General features: G+C 58.0%; 2 protein-coding genes across 4 annotated transcripts in view; both read left to right on the top strand.

Annotated features, from left to right (window-relative positions):
• IGF2R (insulin like growth factor 2 receptor) overlaps positions 1 to 8485 on the top strand; it is a 95533-nt gene extending 87048 nt beyond the window's left edge. The window contains exons 44-48 of the mRNA XM_032338554.1: positions 399 to 586; positions 2415 to 2601; positions 4748 to 4900; positions 5901 to 5970; positions 6649 to 8485. Coding sequence (XP_032194445.1) covers positions 399 to 586; positions 2415 to 2601; positions 4748 to 4900; positions 5901 to 5970; positions 6649 to 7065 — 1015 coding nt within the window. The 3' untranslated portion in view covers positions 7066 to 8485. The remainder of the gene's footprint in view (positions 1 to 398; positions 587 to 2414; positions 2602 to 4747; positions 4901 to 5900; positions 5971 to 6648) is intronic.
• A 7192-nt stretch (positions 8486 to 15677) lies between these two features.
• The window catches only part of SLC22A1 (solute carrier family 22 member 1), a 28771-nt gene continuing 23684 nt past the window's right edge, over positions 15678 to 20764 (top strand). The window contains exon 1 of one of the 3 annotated variants that reach the window (XM_032338553.1): positions 15678 to 16371. In XM_032338553.1, coding sequence (XP_032194444.1) covers positions 15961 to 16371 — 411 coding nt within the window. In that variant the 5' untranslated portion in view covers positions 15678 to 15960. The remainder of the gene's footprint in view (positions 16372 to 20764) is intronic. The other 2 variants (XM_032338551.1, XM_032338552.1) reach the window with 2 other exon arrangements.

Raw genomic sequence — 20764 nt, 5'->3', positions numbered from 1 at the left:
CAGCCAAGGGAAAGCATTACTCAACTATTAAGTCTGAACACCGAAGACGGTGAACTCTAGCAAGAATAAAAATAAAGTCGCTCCTTCTTCTCCTCCCCTCCTGGTAATCCCAGGGTCGGCCACCTGACCTCAGGGACAGGCCACAGCTGCTGGCGTGCCCGGGCGGGCTGAGGAGGGCACAGTGCGGGCTGCTGCTCAGAGCACAGGCTGGAAGGCAGGAAGAAGATGGGGTGGAAGCTGGCGCCCTCGGCTGTCTTCACAGGCTCCTAGGCCGGCCGACCTGGGGAAGGGCGGCGGCCTCCAGCCCTGCACTCGGGCCCGGCTGTTTGGGTCTATCGGAAGATCGGAAGTGGGCTTCTGGACGGACTGGACTCACTGCCACCCTTTTTTCTCTTCAGGCTCTTCAGTGCCTCTGGGGACATGAGAACAAATGGGGACAAGTACCTGTATGAAATCCAGCTTTCCTCCATCACAAGCTCCAGAAATCCCGCGTGCTCGGGCGCCAACATATGCCAGGTTAAACCAAACGACCAGCACTTCAGTAGGAAAGTTGGAACTTCCGACAAAACCAAATACTACATTCAAGGTAATTGCTTTCCAGCAATGTTCCATGTTCAGCTTCTTCAGCGGGACTTTAAGAATTTCATGAAGACACTCCCTTCCGTTGAGATCCCCAGTTTGAAAGCAGAAGCCTGGTCTGAGTCTGTGTCCTGCTATGCAGTCGTCAGAACGATTCAAAAATACATGTAAGATGAGCATTTCGCTCTAGGAAAAAGTCACCCCAGTTCACAGATAAGCGCCTGAAAACCAAAAACTTGGTCTCAAGCCAAGGTTGTGAGGTGGGGTGAAGGCAGAAGATAAAGTGTGTGTGTCCAAGAATTGCCTTCAGTTTGGCTTTGTCGTGTTGCTTCTTTACTGGGCAACTTCAGATGTTACTACGGAAGAGTGAGACGTGTTACATCTGTCAAAAGGGTGAAGAGAAAGGGGAGACACTCTTTACAAAGTTAAGTGTGTTTAAAAACCCAGCTGGCTCTGTTGTAAAAAAAGCGCCTAAGAGATTCCCCGAGAGGAGAAGCAGCTGCTCCCCGAGTGGTAGGAGCCCAGACATCCGTGTGTTCACACACAGACGCTGAGCGCCACTGTCCCTGCACGTGGCCTTGCCCTGCAGGCCCAGCAGACAGACCCGCTAGGTCAGTCTGATGCGCTGTCTTGATTTCGCATCATGGAGTAAACTCCCGTGGTTCTCTGTTCCTTTCCTGTAATTCTGAGTTTCATTAACTCGGGTCATGTCTGCACGGGCATTTATTTATTCGTCGCTCCTAAAACCCCTTTCAGACCTTGGCACTTTCAGTGTTTACCAACGCTAGAAAGTCTGTTTAGTTTTAAGACCACCTTTTGCATTTCATGAAGAAATGCAGTTTCAGTCTCTTCCCGAGTCTCCTCTCATTCCAGAGGGCCAGAGTAGGAAGCCTGGAGCCCCATCTCGCTGCGATTCGGAGCTGCCATCGGCTGCCCGTCCGCGTGGGGACGTGCGCTCACGTGCCGGCCTTGTGGGGCGGTCCGTTCAGGTCATGCCTCAGCCGGTTATGAGCACGAACTCATGGGGCCGTCCCGAGCCCGGCCCACCGAGCCTGGAGCTCCAGGCTCCTTTCCATTCACGGACGTGGCTGCCTCACACACTAAATGCCCTGGCCCCATAGCAGTGGCGGACTGTGCACGTCGAGCCACCACCAGACTTCGGAGAGGGCAGCGTCCGCCCGTGGCTCGCTCCCTTCTGACACCAGCTGCGGGTTTCGGGGCGCTTCTGTCACTGCCCTGAGGTTTGATCATCTGCAGGACTCAGGACTCATTTGACCTGTTACAGTCGCGGTTAAGGATGGAAACTGGCCACGGGAGGAGGCATCTAGGGTAGCGTCCGGAAGGGAGCCGGGTGCTTCCATCGTCTTCCCGCTGTGGCGAGAGGATGGGTTCTGTTCCCAGCACTGGTGTGTGGCAGTGTGCGTGGACTCTCCCCAACCAGGGACGCTCAACCGTCCCCCAGTGTCCCGGGCTCCGTGTGGAGGCTTGTTCGGTGGGTTGGCTGGCGGGTTGTCCCCTGGGTCCATTTCCATCTCCAGAAGTGCTGATCCCTCGTGGCCAGCCCCTGTTCTGAATCCCGCTGTTAGCTGAGGGCAGAGCCTGACCTCTTCTGGAGCAAGGTTCAAGTCTTTCCTGCTCCCTGACGAGAGGCAGGGGCTCCGTAACGTGTGTCAGGAAGCCTGTGAGAAAGCGCACATGTGGGACTCTTGAAGAAGGACCTTTATCTCGGATTTTAAGTCCATACAAACTTTTTACAGACCGTGGAAAGGTGAAGTCGGGCCTTTATTGAAATATTGATGATAACGTTGCCTGTGTTTTGTCTTCCTTTTTGACAGATGGTGATCTAGATGTGGTGTTCGCCTCGTCCTCTAAGTGTGGGAAGGATAAGACGAAGTCTGTGTCTTCCACCATCTTCTTCCACTGTGACCCTTTGGTGAAGGATGGAATCCCCGAGTTCAGCCACGAGACCGCCGACTGCCAGTACCTCTTCTCCTGGTACACCTCTGCTGTGTGTCCTCTCGGGTGAGTATGCTGTCCTGGCATGGCGGGAGCCTCCTTGGTCACTTTGCCCTTGGGACGTGCACGTCCTAGCTGGACCCCAGCTGGCTCACTCAGAATGCAGCTCGAGCATCTGTTGGTGTGAGTTCTCCGCCCCAACGCTGTCCTGTGGGAATATTCTGGCATGTCTGAGAACCAGAGAGGCAGACCCACGTAGCCAGGACCCCGCTTCAGCGGCTCTCCAGGTCTTGTCCTTCCTGGTCCCCCCACACCCCCAGAGCCACCGTCTGCCCCTCCCAGTGCGTCGGCATCCGCCTACACGCACACACGAGGCCGCAGCCCCCTCGTTCTTTCCGGCCTGCCCCGGCCGACAGTTCTCCTCACTGGCTCGCGGGAGGCGGCCGCTGTGGCTCCTCTGTGTTCCTGGCACGTTTTTCCGTCTGCTCTAGTGCAGATTGTCGTGGGGTAAACGTTCCTTTAGCTTGAACAAAGTATTGTCTATGTTTGAAGGAATGAGAACTTGTTCCACAGATTTTGAAAATCGGCCGTATGCCGAGTTTTCGTGGGAGTGTGCGTTTGGGTGCTGAGGACTCCCAGTGGGGGAAGGGCGGTCGGGGCTTCTGTGCGGCCTGGGGGAACCCCCTTCTTCTCGGCCCCATGGCCTTTGTTCCTCCGCACGGTCCACGGCCACGTTGAGAGGCCCTCGCGTAGACATGCTGTTACACGGTGCTTTCCTCTTGGATTTGTTTTCTCCCTTTCATCCATGTCAGCTTCTCCTAGGAGCTGCTGTTCTCTGTGCAGAGACTAAGATCAGGAAGGAAGGTTCTTGCCTAGTAGCTGTCTGCTTTGTGTCCTGGAGGAGGTTTTCTCTGCAGCCGGAGCTAGGGACAGTGGGGGGAGTCCCGGATCCCCTCTGTCCGACCTCCAGTCAGCTTTTGCTTTTGAAAAGAGTCTGCTTTGTCCTGCGTTTTCCAGGAACGTGGATGTAAGGCTAGCGTTAGCAAATTTCTAAATGTCAGTGTCATGTAAACAACACGGGGCAGTTAAGACCCAGTAACGAGAAATTAACTGAAAAATAGAGACACACTGGGACACTGAAGCACACTTCCAAGTAATTCCGGGCTCCCAGGAGCGCCCAGAAGTGGAAGCGAGGGCACACTTGGAAGCGAGTCAGGCCGAGCGCCTCTCCCGCCAGAGCACCGCTGCGGCCGTGGGGCTCTCCCCGCCCGAGCAGATGGTGAAGGGGAACATGGCGCTCCTCCTCCTCGTGGATGGGCATCAGCTGACTTGGCTCCGGCCGAACCCTGATCGGCATGGTTATCCGTACATAGTCGGGCCGTCGGCTGCCCTCTGACCCAGCTCGAACGAGTGGTTTTCTGAGTCTGTAGCATCTGTAGCCACCAGTTCACTGCACGCATGGCCTGTCGCGGTGCCCTCATTCCTCCTGAGCAGCCCAGAGGGTCCTGTCACATTCCTCTCTGCCTTCTTGGCGGGGTGGGAGGGGAGGTGGGGGCAAGAATTGCCACCAGGGGTTCTGTCGCTGCCATGAGTGCCCACGGGACCGGGAGTGTCGGGTCCGTCCACAGATGCCTGGTTCTCTGAACAGAAAGGGAAGTCCGTCCTGGTGCTTCTGGGTTTCTGTTAGTGAATTTTTACGACTTTCCTTGGTTAAGGTCCTGGACCAATCTTAGCTGGTGGAGTAGCAGGTGTGTTCGTCCCTAGCCCTGTCTCCCGGGACGAGCAGCCTGGATAGATGGTGCCGCGCCCCGTGCTGTCCTGGGGGGGACCCTCCACCCCCGCGGTGCAGACACTACGTCCCCAGACGAGATGCAGGGAGGGAGCGACCTTCGGACAGCAGGCGGCCACTGCTGTCCCCAGAGAGGAGGGTCGCGGGTCCTGGGAGACCACTGCGGACCCTCGTCTCTCTCGTCCCCCTCACAGGTGCCTCTGTGCCCTGACAGTTGTCTGGTGGGATGAGTCAGGACTCCGGCTGCGGTCCTCTGTCGCCGCCGCGCCGAGTGCCAGGCAGCGCCGTCCACCCGTGTGCTGGACTCCTATCTAACCTCCATGTCCAGGGACTCTGTCACTGCTGCTGTCTGCATCCTGGTTTGGGGACTGCGAGGGTTGCTGCTGGGGTGGCACGCCCCCAAGTGACCTGGCTTCCTTTCAGGGTGGGCCTTGACGGTGACGGTACGGGCGAGGACATGCCGGAGCACAAGGGGCTGTCGGAGCGAAGCCAGGCCGTCGGGGCGGTCCTCAGCCTGCTGCTGGTGGCGCTCACGGGCTGCCTGCTGACGCTGCTGCTTTACAAGAAGGAACGGAGGTGAGGAGAGGGAGGCGGTGCAGGGTGAGGGGCTGTCCTGGGATCTGGGCCTGTGTGTGTGTGTGTGTGTGTGTGTGAGTGTTGACACCGTGGATGCTGTCTCTGAAGTTTTATTTCATAAGTGGCTCCATTCCTGTGACAAGGCGTTTGGTGTGACCGGCGCCGTGAAGCCCGACTCCGTGGAGCCGGTCCCAGGCATCTGAGTCGGGCTCTGGTGCTCCCGTCACGGAGCAGGTGCTTGGGGCGCTCAGCCAGGCCCGCCGGTTTCTAGGATGTTGGTCTCTGGTTGTGTCCAGAGATAGACAGAAGATGACCACCTTTGACGAGCGCACTGTGTCCTGCTCCGCTGAGCCCGCCGCCCTGTCTTCCTCCTCCTCCTCCCCTTGCCAGAGTGAGCATTTGTGAGATGCGTGCCATGTGCGATGCCATCCTCTTGGCTCACCTTCCCTGGGTAAAAGGGCTCATCACGCGTGTGGCTGTCCACCCGGGAGATGGCCATGGCATGCACGGGTGAAGCCCAGAGCCCAGGAGCCCTGTGGCGTGACCATCCCCTGCGAGTGAGGGCTGGCGTCCGGAGTCCTGAGTGCAGCCGTCTCACCCCGGAGAGGCTGGCAGGGGAGCACAGAGTCAGGGCAGAGGGCTGGGTATGAGCTGGTCTCGGGTTCGTCGTTTGGCACACAGAATCTCAGTGCGGCCCGGGGTGGCCTTTCCGTAGTCAACACGGGTCAGCGGAAAAGCACAAATATTCGCTAACTTGCCCTTGCTAGACCACTAGGAGGTAGAGCAGGGTTCAGATCTACTTCTGTCCGATTCCAGAGTATTCTTTTCACCGAACTGGGTTATGGCCCCACTGCTGTGGGCTAAGTGGGCCTGTCCCGTGGAGGGCTGTGTCCCCACCGGGCTGCTGACTTCTCTGTCGGGCGCGCAAGGGGCCGGGGCCAGGGCAGTGGGGCTCTGGCCCTGCTGCTTCCGCCCTGCAGCGACTGTGCTTGCCCTGCAGGGAGCTGGTGGTGAGCAGGCTGACCGGCTGCTGCCGGAGGAGCGCCAGCGTGTCCTACAAGTACTCGAAGGTAACGTCCCGCCTCCCCCCCCGTGTGCAGCCGGCCGGCGGTGCTGACCTCAGTCCGTGACAAGGAAAACGCCTTCGTCGTCCGTTGTCCTGCGAGAGGGAAAACGCCATCTGTTGTTTTTGACCCAAACCCCCTATTTGTTTTTTTTCCTTCAGTTTTTTCTCATTGTGGTTACAGCTTCAGTTGCTTCTGCTTTGTTGGTTATTTTAAAAAAATAAAAAAAACAGTGAAAATTTCTGTGCCATCTGCCATTTGGATGGATGCTTTCAGATGACTCCCCAGACGGGCGTTATTTGGCTGAAGGCTCGTGGCTCGTGATACGCCTGCCAGTCCGCTTCCTAAAAGGCTGATCTCAGACCCAGTCGTGTCCCTCCTGTGGCTTCTCTTCGGGCTCGGCCCCGCCCGTCCATTCCCCCCCACCCCCGCCGACACCTGGCTTGGGTAGAGGCCGCTTTCCTGCCCTTGGCGACGCTGTCTGCCTCGGTGGGGTCTCAGCAGGAGCCGACAGTCGCCGGCCCTCCCTTCCTCTCCTCGTGGGGAGCCTGGGAATGTGGGGACTGCAGTGGGCAGAGGAGGGGGTCCCCGACTCCGGGGTAGGTCGTGGAAGGGAGGGCCACAGAGGAACAGAACGCAGCGGGGCCTCAGCTGGGCTCCAGGGTCCTGCTTTGTCTCTGGCAGGTGAACAAGGAGGAGGAGGCGGATGAGAATGAAACGGAGTGGTTGATGGAAGAGATCCAGGTGCCGACCCCGAGGCCCGGGAAGGAAGGACAGGAAAACGGCCACATTACCACGAAGTCCGTGAAGGCCGAAGCCCTTACCTCCCTGCATGGGGACGAGCAGGACAGTGAGGATGAGGTTCTGACCATCCCGGAGGTGAAGGTGCACTCGGGCAGAGGGACTGGGGCCGCGGGTGTGCCGCAGGGGAGAGTCCCGCAGAGGAGTGGGCTTCGGGAGAGCGCAGAGGGTGCTGGGGTGCCGGCGAGAGGGGACCGGGCCCGCAGAGGGAAGGCCAGGCCCGCGCCGCCCAAGACCGTGAATTCCGGCAGCCTGGCGTCCTTCCATGATGACAGTGACGAGGACCTCCTACACATCTAGTCTCCTGGGGCCTCCAGGAGACGTGGGTCCGGCGTCGCCAGGCACCTCCAACCAAATAAGACTTCAGCTCGATGATGCTTCTATCATTTTTGCCTTTAACAAAAACTGTTTCAAAAGGGAAGAGTTTTTGTGATGGGGGAGAGAGAGAGGAGGTCAGGTTTACAGTCCTTGGAACAAGGCTCTGCTCCTGTCACTGGGGGCAGAGCCGGGGCCCTGGGTTTTGTCCCCAGCCCTCACATAAAAGCGTGGCAACCGTGCACGTCATATTATGTGCCCGGGCCACACGCGTCTTGGAACCGAGGGCTGTGTATTTGAGAAAAACCCTTGCTGCTTTAGGCCCTGTAGGGTTTTGACCATTATATTTTAGCATTTAATTCTCTCCTCCTATTTATTGACTTTGACAATTACTCAGGTTTGCGAAAAAGAAAAAAAAAAAGAAAAAAAAAAAAAAGAAAAAAAAAAACCAAAAGAAAAAAAACCAACCCAACAGTCTCTTTCCTGCCGGCTGGGGTACCGTCGTGGCTCCTCCGCTGTCCGGAGGAGGAGCTGTCGGTGTGCTAGGAAGGCTCTGTAGGAGATTCTGAGCTGGTCAGTAATGTCGCCTCTAAGTTAGAACGTTCCATCCTGTCCTTCCTTTTTGCTTCCTGATTCTGAGGGGAACACACACGCGCGGGCACACACGCGTGCGGGGCTCCCCGAGTGCCTAGGCTTGGGAGGGTTCGCCTGTTCTCTGCCTTTCGTCAGTAACGGCTGCGGCTTTTTGCATGACATCCTCCATCCTAGGTGCACAGGGCACATGTTATCAGTATTTCTTCGCCGGCTGGTGAACTCAAACAACCCACCCAAAGATTGATTATTTGTGTGTGTGTGTGAGGATGGAGTTGAGATGTCCGAGAAAATAACTTTTTTCCAGATTTGGGATATAGGTCTCACCTCTTCAGGTTCTCATGATACCACCTTTACTGTGCTTATTTTTTTAAGAAAAAAAAAAAAGTGTTTATCAACCATTCGACCTATAAGAAGCCTTAATTTGCACAGTGCGTGACTTCATGGAAATTGCATGAAAGCTGATGGGCTAGCATCTCGCCCTAGCATTGCACTTGGGATTCCTGCTCTGGGGGTGCTGGGTCGGCCTCTCAGTGCTGCAGGACGGGAGGGCAGGAGCGCTGTCCTTCCCTGGCTGTTGGCACCTTTCTTGAAGTGTTTAATGAATGACTTTTCTCGAATTATAGAATTGTATATAGACTCTGGTATTCATGTACTGAAAAGCAAGCTACCCTTGGTTTGTACTCGGTTTGGCTGGCTAATTTGATTTCAACATGAGTGTATTTTTAAAAATTGATTTCTTTCCTCATTTTTTTTCAATCAAATTTACTGTAATATAAAGTATTCAACAATTTCAATAAAAGATAAATTATTAGTCGGGTGTTACTGCTTTGTCCCCCTCGATGGCGAAATGTTGCCGAGCCCGCTGCCACGTCTGCCCTTGTGTTCTGTGAAGTTCCCGAAGAGGTCTGGGTTTGGGTTTCGGTGGCACGATGCTCGCTGTCTTAGGACCTCGACCATTGCCGTCCTGGGCTCTCGACCTCACCGTCCTCGCCAGCTATTGCTATAGGTAGTTTTAGGAAAATGGGCCCTGACAGCAGGTATTTTCAGAGAAGTGGTTTTTTGGTAAGAGCACAGCCCTCATGCTTCATTTCCTTGAGCCAACTTTCTGACGCCCTTTTGTTGGAGTCTGTCCAAGAGCAGCAGGGAGGTAGAGTTGGGGGGAGGTAGGCACAGTGTAGGCAAGTGCGTGTCAAGGAAATCCGTGGTACAGTGGAAATCTGCTCTCACTAGAACACTTAAAACCATTCGAAACCAGTTGTATGCCAACCACTAAATCGCACAGTGCACACGAGGGCCCTTTAGAGGGGCTGACTGCCGCCCGGGCATTTAAAACAATCTTGCGGAATAATGCAGTCCTTCGTGTGAGTGCACGGATGGGCCTGCAGGACTTAACTAAGTCTCTTTTGGGGCTCAGGTCACGAGGGAATACTGAGCGTGTTGGGGGCAGGCGGTGTGCACGAGGTGAGGTTTAAAGAGACCCCCTTCACCAGCTTCTGAAGAACACTCATGTCTTAGGTGCGCTCACATGACTTGCTTCTCCAGGTGGACTTAACTGACCTGGGGTTAGCCTTCCCCTTGAGCTAGCCTTGCCGTGTGGCCGGGGAGCATGGGGTGAGCGAGGGATGCCGGCAGAGAGCCACAAGTTGGGTGCTGTGGGCGCGGGGTGGCCGCCCGGCCGGACTACCCACGCACCTGTCCAGGCTCAGGCGGGGACCGTGATCCAGGCAGGTGAGGAGGTAAGGCTGGAGTGGGCCGGGACTCGAGATGTCTCCTGAAGGTCCCAGTGAGCCGTGTGCACCTGCGCCAAAGACCTGTGGGAGTGTGGAAGGGCAGGGTTGTAGCAGAAAGGACTAGATGTGCGCTAATACCTGGTGGGCTGTGCGAGCCGCCCCTGTGGCCCTGCACACCCTGGAGAGCCTCTCAGCTTGGAAGGAACTAAATAAAGACTTTTCTTAAAGATGGAGGGAAATGGGGCGCCTGGGGGGCTCAGTCCATTAAACATCTGTCTTTGGCTGAGGTCATGATCCCAGAGTCGTGGGGTCAGGCCCCCCCCCCCCCAGGCTCCCTGCTCAGCAGGGAGCCTGCTTCTCCCTCACTCTCTGCCTCAGCTCCCCCACTTGTGCTGCCTCTCTCTCGGTGTCAAATAAATACAAAAAAATAAAAAAGATGCAGTGAAAGAGCAAAGTAAAGCTTGTGACTTGTTTCTCCTGTTTTTTTCACATCTTAGTCTCTGTTGTGTGCTGACCAGTTTGCAAACCAAATTCAGTGAAGAATTACTTCAGATATTATATTTTGATGCTGCGTAGAGGGAAACTAGACTGAACACATGGTACAGTTGGTCGTCACCCCTGGACAGGGCAAAACCGGGGGCCCCCGTGTGCGCACCCCACTGTGTGGGGTGACCCGATGGCTGCCCTCAGCACCATCCTGGAGGAAACGGTTTTGGGGAGCTGGCCGTGTGGGGTGCGTAGCTGGACACACCGTGGGGTGCGGTGCCTCAGAAAGCCCCGGTAGAAGCCAAGGGCTACGTCCCAGCAAACCTTGGGACCTTTGGCTGCAGAATTTTTTTTTCTTTAATTTTGAGATAATCCGGACATACAGAAATTTTGAACAAATAGGACAAGGAACTTTTTTCCTTCTCTGTTGCTCTTTTTAGTTTATTCCAGCCCAGAGAGTTCCTCTGTCTTCTTTGTACTTCCATGGCCTTGACACGGGAGGTTGCCCTCCTCACCCTGCTTGGGGTCTGACACCCTGACAGGCCGCTGTCCCCATGGGCCGCCCCTCCCCCACCCGGCCCCTGGAGGATCCCTGTTGTGCTCTGCCCCACCTCGTGGCCTTAGCACTCTTGTTCAGGAAGCGTGGGACAAAGACCTCAGGTGGGACAAAATCATACTTCAGTGAGGAAGTTTTGTCATCATAGAGTGGTGTTTCCCAAAGTGTGCCCCAGGGAACCCTTGTTCCGTATGATTTTAGTCAGTGTTCTACAAAACCTGGAAAGGGCCTGTGCCCAAGTCAGTTTGGAGGTTCCTAATTAGAGAGCCTTTCTTGCCATGAGACCTCTAGAGTCTTTAAAAGGAGGGATGGCTGAAATTACACTAAGGGATGTGGCCAGTGAGTCTACACGAAAGGGTATGGGACGCAGGGCTTTCTGAGTGTTTGTCACTGTCCCCTGGGGGAGCCTGGTGGCCTGAGGCCAGACCCCCGAGAAAAGCTGTCACTGTGGGCCCCAGTTCTGTTGTTTGCGGGGGGGTCACAGGGAACGGGCTGGGGGGTGCCGTCTGATAGACACGGAGGGCCCAAGAGCTGCGCCCCGTCTCGGAACCTGCTCTCCCTGAAGAAGCCCCTGCCGCTTGTGCCCCCGCAACACCTCTCCCCCATCCGGGCCCGGTTCTCGAGATGCTGACCGTGGCACTGACGGTGGTGGGGGCTCTGGGTGCTGGCATGCCCTTCTCTTCTCCGCGCATTCGAGCAGCGAGTCGATGTTGTTAGGGGTTGAATCGTGTCCCCCCAAGTTCACGTGTGGAATGCTAAGCCCTCACACCTCAGGATGTGACCTTAGATGGTCTTTGCAGAAGTCCTCAAGTTGAAGTGAGGTCAGTGGACCCTGATCCACTAGGACTGGGGGAAAAAAGGGAAAACTTGGGGAGAGACAGATGTGCACAGAAAGAGGATGTGAACACACAGGGAGGAGATGACCTTCCACAAGCCGGGGACAGAGGCCTGGAACACACCCTCCCCTCACTGCCCTGGGAAGGAAGCAATCCTACCTTGGTTCTGGAGTTTCGACCTTCAGGACTGGGACACATAATACCTTCCCGCCTGGCCGGACGGCTTCATTACATAATCCAGGATCCGAGGCCCTGTCGTGCTCCTGGAGGGGCCAGGCAGCCATCAGGCCCAGAAGGACCCGTGGCTGGGTCCAGGGCCAAGGCTGCGCTCCACCCCCACCCCCCAGGACCTGCGGTGGACTCTGTGCCCGGTGGAGAATAAATGAATGAATGTATGGGTGGTTTTGCGGGCTCCCTTGTGGGAATAGGGTGGGTGGGTCACTGAGAGCCAAACGGGTTCTCGTGGGCCAGGCTTGGACTCAGATACCTTGAAGACGTGGGTGCAGGCTTCTGGGACCGGGCTGCCGGCACTCAGTGGGGAACAGAGCTGAGAACTGAGTCCAGCAGATGGCCTTGGCTCGTAACCCCACTCACCTGTGCTGACCGGTCCGTGGTTCCGGGACCCCAGCCAGCTGGTCACACCGTGAACACTCGGCCCTCCGGGCTCTGGAGGCAGGAGAGTAAGGAGGAATATGCTAGGTGGCTCCCATTCGATATGTGTGTGGGACAGATGGAGACAAGAAGATGGTCAAGGGCATGCCAGGCACACGCGCGCCACTGGGTCAGGATGGTCCCAAGTGCCTGGAGGGGGACACGGGGGGGGGGACACTGAGAGACAGGAGGCTCCTGCATCTGGCCGTCTGGCTGAGCCCTGGGGCGCAGCATCCTCTCTATGGCCTCCTGCATCAGTGGGTTTGGCGTGGGGAAAGCAGAATCGTCAGAGGGGCCCTGACATCGGGGAGGAGCCTGCGGTCACTGAGGAAGCCAACGCCTTTGATGACGCAGTTGAGCCTCCCCGTGGCTCCCATGCTCGTTCCTCATTTCTGGCGGCTTCCAGACTCCTCGGTGCACTGGAACCGTCCCTAAAGGCCCTTAAAAGAAAGGTGCTGTCTGGGAGGCGGTACTGCGGGTGGAAGGCTGTGAGGAGAGGACATGGCGGTCCCTTCCTGGCGGCACAGAGAGGGACACTGCAAACCCAGAGCTGGAGCCTGGGACAGCTATGGGGCCGAGGGGAGCGTGAGGAGGCCCGCCCACGGGGTGGGGGGCACGGTGGTCGGTTGTGGTCCTCTGTTGCTTCTCCCCGCTGTTGTGATTCTGATCCCTGAGAGGTCCCCGGCCTCCCCTCCATGCACCTGAACCAGGTACTGGGAGATGGGACGGGGAGGGGCCTGGTCTGAGCAAGAGAGGGCATGCCAGGCCCCTGCCCAGACGGAGACCCAGGGAGGCTGCTTTCTCCCCTGAGAGTGGACACTGGGGAGGTGCTTCCGCTGCAGGATGTGTTGAAAGCAGGCCTTTTGCTCCCGGCTTCTTCCGAGGCAGATGACCTGTGTGAGGGGAGCCAGTGCATTTGTGTTACAAAAAGCCCCTTGTTTTTCTTCCTGTGGAGGGAAGACCCAGCTCTCCCCTCTCCTGTGTGTCCCCTTGCTACTCAGCCAGGATATTTCGCTTCTGGTCACCAAACGTGTGGGATGCCCCCTCACACCCAGCAACTCTGCTTGCATCCGTCCCCCCAGGAGAAGGGCTCGGTCCCATGAGACTGTCCCCCACTTCGGATGCCAATTGCAAATCGTCGGTCCTCAGGTGACCCATAATTCTGGCCGACTTGGTTGCAAATCGGGGTTCTGTGACCTGTTCCCCGCCGGTTTGCCAACCCGGCTTGCAGGACTCAGGGACACACTTAGATTTACCCATTTACGGAAGGATATGACAAAGGAACAGCGGAAGAGCCAGACCAAGAGCTAGGCAGGGCCAGGCCTGGGAGGTTCCGAGGCCCAGGAGCGTCTGCAGCCGTGGGGCGGGGCGCGCGCTCCTTCCCGTGTTCACCAGCCGGGCCGCTCTCCAGGCCCCGCACTCCTGGGGCTCTTAGAGAGGCTTCATCATGTAGGCTTGACGGGGACCGTGAGCTCTATTTTCAGCCCTTCTTTCTACTCAAGAGAACAGGGATGGCCTGAAAGTTCCAAACTTCTGTGCATGGTGTGGTCAGTCCCATGACCAGGAACCATCCAGGAGCCATCCGGAGTCACCTCATTAGAACGAAGGACATGCCTGTCACCCAGGAAATTACAAGAGTTTCAGGAGTTCTGTGCCAGGAACCGGGGCAGAGACCTGGACACATTCCCTGTGATCTTCCCAGTAGGAAGAACTGCCTTTCCGCTGGGAGCGTGGGAGGTCCTGCTCTGGGGGAGGTTTGCCCCCGCCCTCCTTCCTGCCCTCCCAGCCAGGCTCAGCCCTCTGGCAGCAGCCCCAGGTGGCAGGGGGACTTCAGAGCCGCAACCCCCTGACGTGGTCCCTGCTTTGTTCCAAAGCACCCGGGATAGCGCGGGGCTGGAGGCTGGCTCCCAGTGCCCAGAGTCCAGAAACACAAGGGCACCCCTGGCACCGGGAGCAGCACTACCTGCCTCTCGTGGGTGCAGGAGGAGCGACCTGTCCTTGTCTGTGTCCTCCCAGGGCGAAGAAGGGGGCCCGGAGAAGGTATTTCCTGTCTGACAGCACGTTGATGTCCTCTGTCAGCAGCTCCACTCGAGGCTCCTGGAGTCCCGCCCTGTGCCTAGATGGCCCCCTGGACCCAGCATCCCTCGTGTCGGGTGGTCTTACAAGCCAGCAGCTGGGAGCTGCCCGGGAAATGATCAGGTGATGATGCTGGTGGAGTCGCACAGGGTTCTGGGAAGCGGGCTGTCCCGTGTCCAGGTGAGGATATGGGGAAATGGGCTTGTTTGGGGGCCCTGGCTCCTTCGCACCACGTGCCCAGGCTGAAGGACCGGCCAGCCGGAAAGCAGCCACAGGATGCTTCCCCGTTCAGCCCGTGGCACCGCCCACAGCAAAGACGCTGCTCCCAGGAGCCCACGGTGTCGCTCCCCTGTACTGCTGCGCAGCCACATGGCCACGACACTAGCCCCAGAAGGCCACGCACACTTGTCTCCGGTTTCTGGGGGGCAGGAGGGCGGCCGCAGTGCAGCTGGACCCTCCACGGTGTGGGGAAAGATCCGCTTCTGAGCCCATATAGTCCCTCCTCTGTAGGCCTGAGGGTCTCCGTCGGACGGGGTGCCCCATGTCCCTGTGGACTCCCCCACAGGGCCAGGCGCTCCAGCAAAGCCAGCAGTGGGGGGACAGACGCCCAGCAGGGAGGCTGTTCCACTGGGCATGATGTAATCCCACGAGAGCGTGGCCACGTTTGCGGAATTTCACGGGGACAAGCCAGTCTCAGGAGGTGAGCACCAGGAGGCAGGGTCATCGGGGGCCACCTTCCCCTCCCTGCCCGCCACACCCTTCCTGCCTTTCCTCACCTTCTGCTTGTCCAACCCCCTGCCGCCGTCCAGCCCCACCATGCTGTCAACCCACTAGAGGTAAGGGGCACAGCAAGGCTGAGGGGCCAGCTTGGGGGGCTCCCCTAGAGCCCTCTGCCTGAGCCGTCCCTTTGTGAGTCTATGCCCCCCCAAACTGGAGCCGCGTGGGGGTAGGGGCTGCTTGTCTCCGTGTCCCAGGGCCTGGTGCTGCTTGAGACGCAGAGGGATTCTGCAGGTTTTTGTCAAGGGAGCGAAAGCGCTAACGCATGAGTTGCCGAACCAAGGGCAGGTTAATAAATTAAGGCATGTTGCTCCAGAGCAGAGCAAGGTTCAAGTTCAATGACGGTGTGAACTTGGGAAGTTGCCGCTGGCTCCCTAAGCCTGGCTCTGTTTTCCCTGCTGTGCAGTAGAGAGAGGGATAGCACTTCCCGCAAAGGCCATCGCGAGGGGTTCGAGAACCCATGTTGGAGCCCTGAACTGGCGGTCGATGGCCCTTGTTACCGGCCGTCGAGGGTTCCCCTGGCTGACAGCTGGGTCTCTGGCCTGTGCTCGTTCACTGCTCCCTTTCCCACAGGATGCCAGCCTGCAGGGTCCTCAGCAGCAAATGGGACCCGTGCCCAGCAGAGGGGGGCCCGTGACCAGGGGCACAGCAGGGGTGGGGGGCTCTGCGTGGGGGCCTCAGGCCGGCAAGCGAGTGGGAGTGCGAGCTGCCTGATTATGCAGACTCCGCTGCTGTCTGGGGTCAGTTTGCGGTCTTTGGTTGGGGGGGAGGTTATAAAAAGAAGTGTTTGACTAGGTAATCTCTCTGGAGGAGCCCTGCAGAGACCTCGGGGGGGTGGGGTGGAGGAGGGCGGGTTACCCAGGGGCCTCTCCCTCTCTCGTCTCTGGGAGGGAGCTCTGACTCCAGAGAATTCGAACCTCTGCCTAGTTGACTTGCTTCCCAGCCAAGCCATGTGGCCGGTCACACTCCTGCCTTCCTCCCTTGCCCGCCCCAGGCCGCAGGGGTGAAAGACTGCTCCCAGTTGGTCGGCTTCCAGGCCGAGTGTGCACGGACGGCGGTGTGTTCTCCGACCAGCCCACGGCCCAGAAGTGCGCACGGGACCTTGACCCCGGCCATCCGGCCATCCGGGCAGTCCGGGCAGTCTGGCCAAGGCGATGAAGGTGTTGGTCCCGTTATGCTCACCGTGGATGATGTTCTGGAGCAGGTCGGCGAGTTTGGCTGGTTCCAGAAGCAAGCCTTCCTGACCCTGTGCCTGCTCTCCGCTGCCTTCGCCCCCATCTACGTGGGCATCGTCTTCCTGGCTTTCACCCCGGATCACCGCTGCCTGAGCCCCGGGGTGGCCGAGCTGAGCCGGCGATGCGGCTGGAGCCTGGCGGAGGAGCTGAACTACACGGTGCCCGGCCCGGGGGCTGCTGGCGAGGCCTTCCCCCGCCACTGCCGCAGCTACGAGGTGGACTGGAACCAGAGCGGCCTCAGCTGCGTGGACCCGCTGGCCAGCCTGGCCACCAATAGGAGTCACCTGCCGCTGGGGCCCTGTCGGCACGGCTGGGTGTACGACACGCCTGGCTTGTCCATCGTGACCGAGGTAAGGGCAGGCCCCGGGTCTGGGGGAGCAGGTGGGTTTTAGCAGCAGGGAGGAAGCACACAACAAATCCTAGGGGGTTCGGTTTCACATCAGGTCAGAGAGAGGAGGGTTCTATCCACTGAGCACTTAGGACACTTCTGGCTCTGTGCTGGCCACTCTGCGTCCTTCCGCCGTCTGGTCCCCTACGGACACTGGGCGCTAGAGGGGCAGGTGGAGGTCGGGGAGCCCTTTGCAAGCCAGACTGGATTGTTGAACACGGGTCTATGGGGAGACAGCTTCCTCTTCTTTCTGCCCCACTGGCTTCTCCAAGAGCCTGTAGAATTCACTTGGGGTGCCGTTAGAATGGTGGGGTCCCTACCTTCACTCGTGTGACAGCTACGGGCCCGCTGGGGTGGTTTGGAAGCCTGAGTCAGACTGTTTCAGTCCTGACTGTGCCCCAGATCCACTGGGCATCCCTGAGGATGTTACCCAGCGTCACGGAGGTACAGGTATATCCGCTTGCGACAGGGTCAGTGGGTTCAGCTGTGGGTGGCGGACCCGCTCCTGGCCTGCAGGAGGAGGTCATGGGGTCAAAGGGCCTCCCTTGCAGAGTTCAGTGGGTCCTTTCTGTGTTGTGCCTCGAGAATATTTTAGTCAAAGGCCACCAGATTTTATTTTTTTTCCTTTGTGGATCTTTTTGAAAGTGTTGCCAAGCATGGGCCCTTGGAAATTGGCATCGTGGTTGGTTGTTGAAGCCACAGACCAGAAGCTATGCAGAGGCGCTCTGTTGGCAAAGTTTGGTTTGGGTGCTTACCTGAAACCGGAGGTAACTGAGTGGTTTTGGCGTCAACACAGCCAGGGTTCTTACTGGAGGAAGGGGCTATGTCCTCTCCTCTGGCCTGATCAGGTCCCTGCTGGGGGCGTCGGACTGGGAAGGGGACGGAACGGGAGTTTCCCTTCAGGAGGAACAGGTGCTGGTGTGACTTGCTTTACGTGAAAACACATGAACACCTGGTTTCCAAGGGTTCCTCTGGTGACAGCATTTGCTAATTCGGGGACAATGAGCTGTCAACACTGATTCGATTTCAGGGCTCTGGGGAGGAGTGTGGGGGTGAAGGGTGGTGACCCCTCCCTCTCCGCCGGAGGGCAGAGTCCTTATGGAAGGTTGCCAGAAAAAATGCAGGACACTGCGTTAAATTTGAATTTCAGATAAATGATAAACAATTTTTAAAGATAATTATGTCCCAGATGTTACAGTGTTTGATGCTGATAACCGAGGTGGGAATATTGCACGAAGATGCCCTTACACTAAAAAAAAAAATGTGTTGTTTATCTGAAATTCAGATTGTACCAGACACCCTGGATTTTCTTTCCTAAGCCTGGCGACTCTGCCTTCACGCCAGACGAGGAAGTTCGGTCTGGTTTCTGCAGAGGAGCAAGACAGTCCTAGCGGGACATTGGGAACTGTCTGTCTGGATGCGGGGTGCTTCCCCAGAAGAGACACAGGCCTGGCCTGGGCTGGAGGGACGGGCCCCAGCTTGCCTGAGGGCTCTTGGTGGGAGGGGGGTGAGCAGGGCCACTGAGCCTGAGCCTGGGCCACAGGAGAAGGAGGGGTTGGGGCTGCGGAGGAGCCCAGCAGGGTGGTGGCCAGGAGGGGTGGGGCAGCGGACACAGAGGGACGGTGGGAGGGGCAGGGTAAGACGCAAGGGGACTGAAAGAGCTCCAGAAACAGTGACAGTCTGTGGCAGCCCGGCTGGGCTCCCAGGGGACCCTAGATCTAAGCTCTGGCAAAGACTGAGGGGCCCCTGGCACTCTCATTCACAGACAGAGTGTGCCGTGTGCCAGGCGGTGGGGTGTGCTGGAGGCAGGGGGCGCGGGGGCTCTAGGGTGGGAGACAGCAGGAGCCCTCGGCAGCACCCCCACCCCCACGCCTTTAAACCCGCCTTCGCCTCTGTTTCTCCTCCTGCGCTGCCGCTTATTCTCCGGGGCTTTGCCTTCGTGATTCCTTTCTGCAGGAATAATCTTTAACTCAGCCTCGCCTTGGACATTGGAACCTGCTTGAGGGGGGACGCTGAAGCAGCCTGTTTGCACATCCAGCGGCGCTGCCCTCCCGAGCTCGGGGTGGGGCCTGGGGCTCCGTCTGGGGAAGGAACGTGCACGTTCCCTGACTTCTGAGTCCCCTGCCCTTCCAGCTGCAGCCCCCAGTGGGCTGGGGCCCCCCTTCTGGCTGGTTAGCTCCGTCTTCCCTGGCCTGTGAGTGTGAGCCGGAGAAAGGGCTCAGCCCCAGGTCACGGGAGGGCTCTGTCACCGTTCCCAAACACGTCTCATGCTAGAGATCTCCTGGCTTCTGGCCTGAGATCTGCTGAGACCGGATTTACAGCGGTCTGTGTTCTGACAAGGACTCTGGGGGATTCTCATGATCAGACGAGCTTGGAGAACACAGACTGTGTCTGAGACCCCAGGCCCTAGCCCGGGGGGAACCCCAGTGGGAGCAGCGACCCATCCAGTGCCCCCACTCCACACCACTAGGCTTTCCTGGGGGCTGGGTCTGTCTTCCTGGTAGGCACAAATGTCCTGGGGGGCAGTGGTTGGGTGTGAGCTGAGGGGGGCACGAGGCATGGGAGGTGACCCTAGACACAGACCCTGAGCCTCGTGGGGGCACAGATCTCCACAGGCAAGGCCAGATGCCCCTTCCTCCGGCTCCGTGAGCACTCTGGTTTCTGTACAGTCTGGGGGACAAGATGGCACCCTGGCCGTCTGAGGAAGGGGGGCAGGGACACCTTACAGACACGCGCATGATGAGGATTAGAACAAAAGACACAAACTGGTGCCCAGTGCAGTGTAAGCGGGATGTGGTCTTGGACAGGTGGATAGAGGCTACGAGAAGACAGTTGGGTGGTTGGAGAGGCAGAGCCTGGGACGGCCAGGTAACACCCACGAGCGACCTGTCCCTCCGTTTCCCAACGGCAGGGCCCCCAGCAGGCCGGGACGATGGAAGGCAGCAGGGGCTCTGCGGGGCGCTGTGCTTTCAGCTGAAGGGAGAGAATGTTTGGGTTTGGCAGAGGGAATGCCCACGGTGCTGAGTGGTAGCCTGTGGGGCCTCCCGGAGCTGAGCCACTCCCAGGAGCCAACCCTGGGGTGCAGGTGGGGGTAGCAGGCCACAGGACAGGCTTGGGATTCTTTGCTGAAAGTCAAGTGGTGGCTCAGAGTGCTACCCAGATTTTATATCGAAAAGTGCTCATGTCAAGGAAGTAAGCAGCCAGTCAGAGCGACCCCCAGACTGACGGAGCCCAGAGCCCTGGGGCCCTTAATGGTCGACCCCAGGGCCTGGAACTGGGGGTGGGGGGAAGGGGTTGGCTTTAACCAGCACCGGAAATATTTGCGGGCAGTGGGGTATAGTCAAACCTCTATTCTAGAGGGTAAAGTGTTTGTTACTTACCTAAACCCTGTTCACAGGACTCCTCCTCCTGTGTGTTCACACCAGCTCTGTGAATGGGACAGGACAGCCGCAATACACACGGCTCAGACTGGGAACAGTGGCGAAGTGACTTTCTTACCGTCACACATTGCCCCGCGTCATCTGGTAGGGGGAGCCATGAATCTGAAGTACTTAGAGCAGGACAGAGACAGGGAGCGAGGAACGGTGTGCCCCAGGGCTGTGCCAAGAACGGGGACGACGTGAGGGCCCCAGCCGTGGCGCCGCACACCTTGCTTCTGCCTTCTCTGCGCCCCAGGGAGGAGGTGGGGTGCTTCTCGTCCTCCTCTTCTTCCTTCCCCTCCTCCTGCTCCTCCTCTCGGGGTTGGTGAGGGCTTCTCAGTGCCCAGGTGTGTGCCCCCTGTGGTGCGGCTTCCCCTAAAACTCAACAGAGCCCTTCCCCAGGGGGGTCTGTCCTGCGTTTGCCCCTGGCTCCCTCCTGCTCTGTCCCTCCCCTCGCTGGCTCCGGGCGCGATGCTCCCTCTGAGTTTCTGGCCACCCTGGGTCCCGAGCACAGGACCCCAGCGCCCACACTGCTCCCACCAAGCCTGGCTTCTTGCCCGAGTGTCTTTGCTCAGCCCCTCCCGGGGCCACTCATGGCCACACCCCCCATGACAGAATCTCCAGGATCATCAGTGGACCTCAGATAATGAAATATATAATTAACAGGTACTTAATGGAGGGCTTTTGACCAGTTCTGAGAAACGTGTTCGATATATTTGGCTATATTTCTGTCTTGAGGAAATTGCTGTGTTATACTACTTTTTAGAAGACTCATCTGCTGGCCATGTTGTCTTTCAATAACTGACGGCCAAGGTCAAAACTCTGGACAGTGGTGAGGGTAAAACAATGATACTAGGGATATAGCATAGCAGGTGAGAAAACCAGGTGGGAAACCTGAAATTTGTCTTATGAAAATGTGGTAAGAAAAAAATGATG

Source organism: Mustela erminea, chromosome 4 (assembly GCF_009829155.1).
Source record: "Mustela erminea isolate mMusErm1 chromosome 4, mMusErm1.Pri, whole genome shotgun sequence".
NCBI lineage: Eukaryota > Metazoa > Chordata > Mammalia > Carnivora > Mustelidae > Mustela > Mustela erminea.
This window is presented reverse-complemented; position numbering and strand designations above follow the sequence as displayed.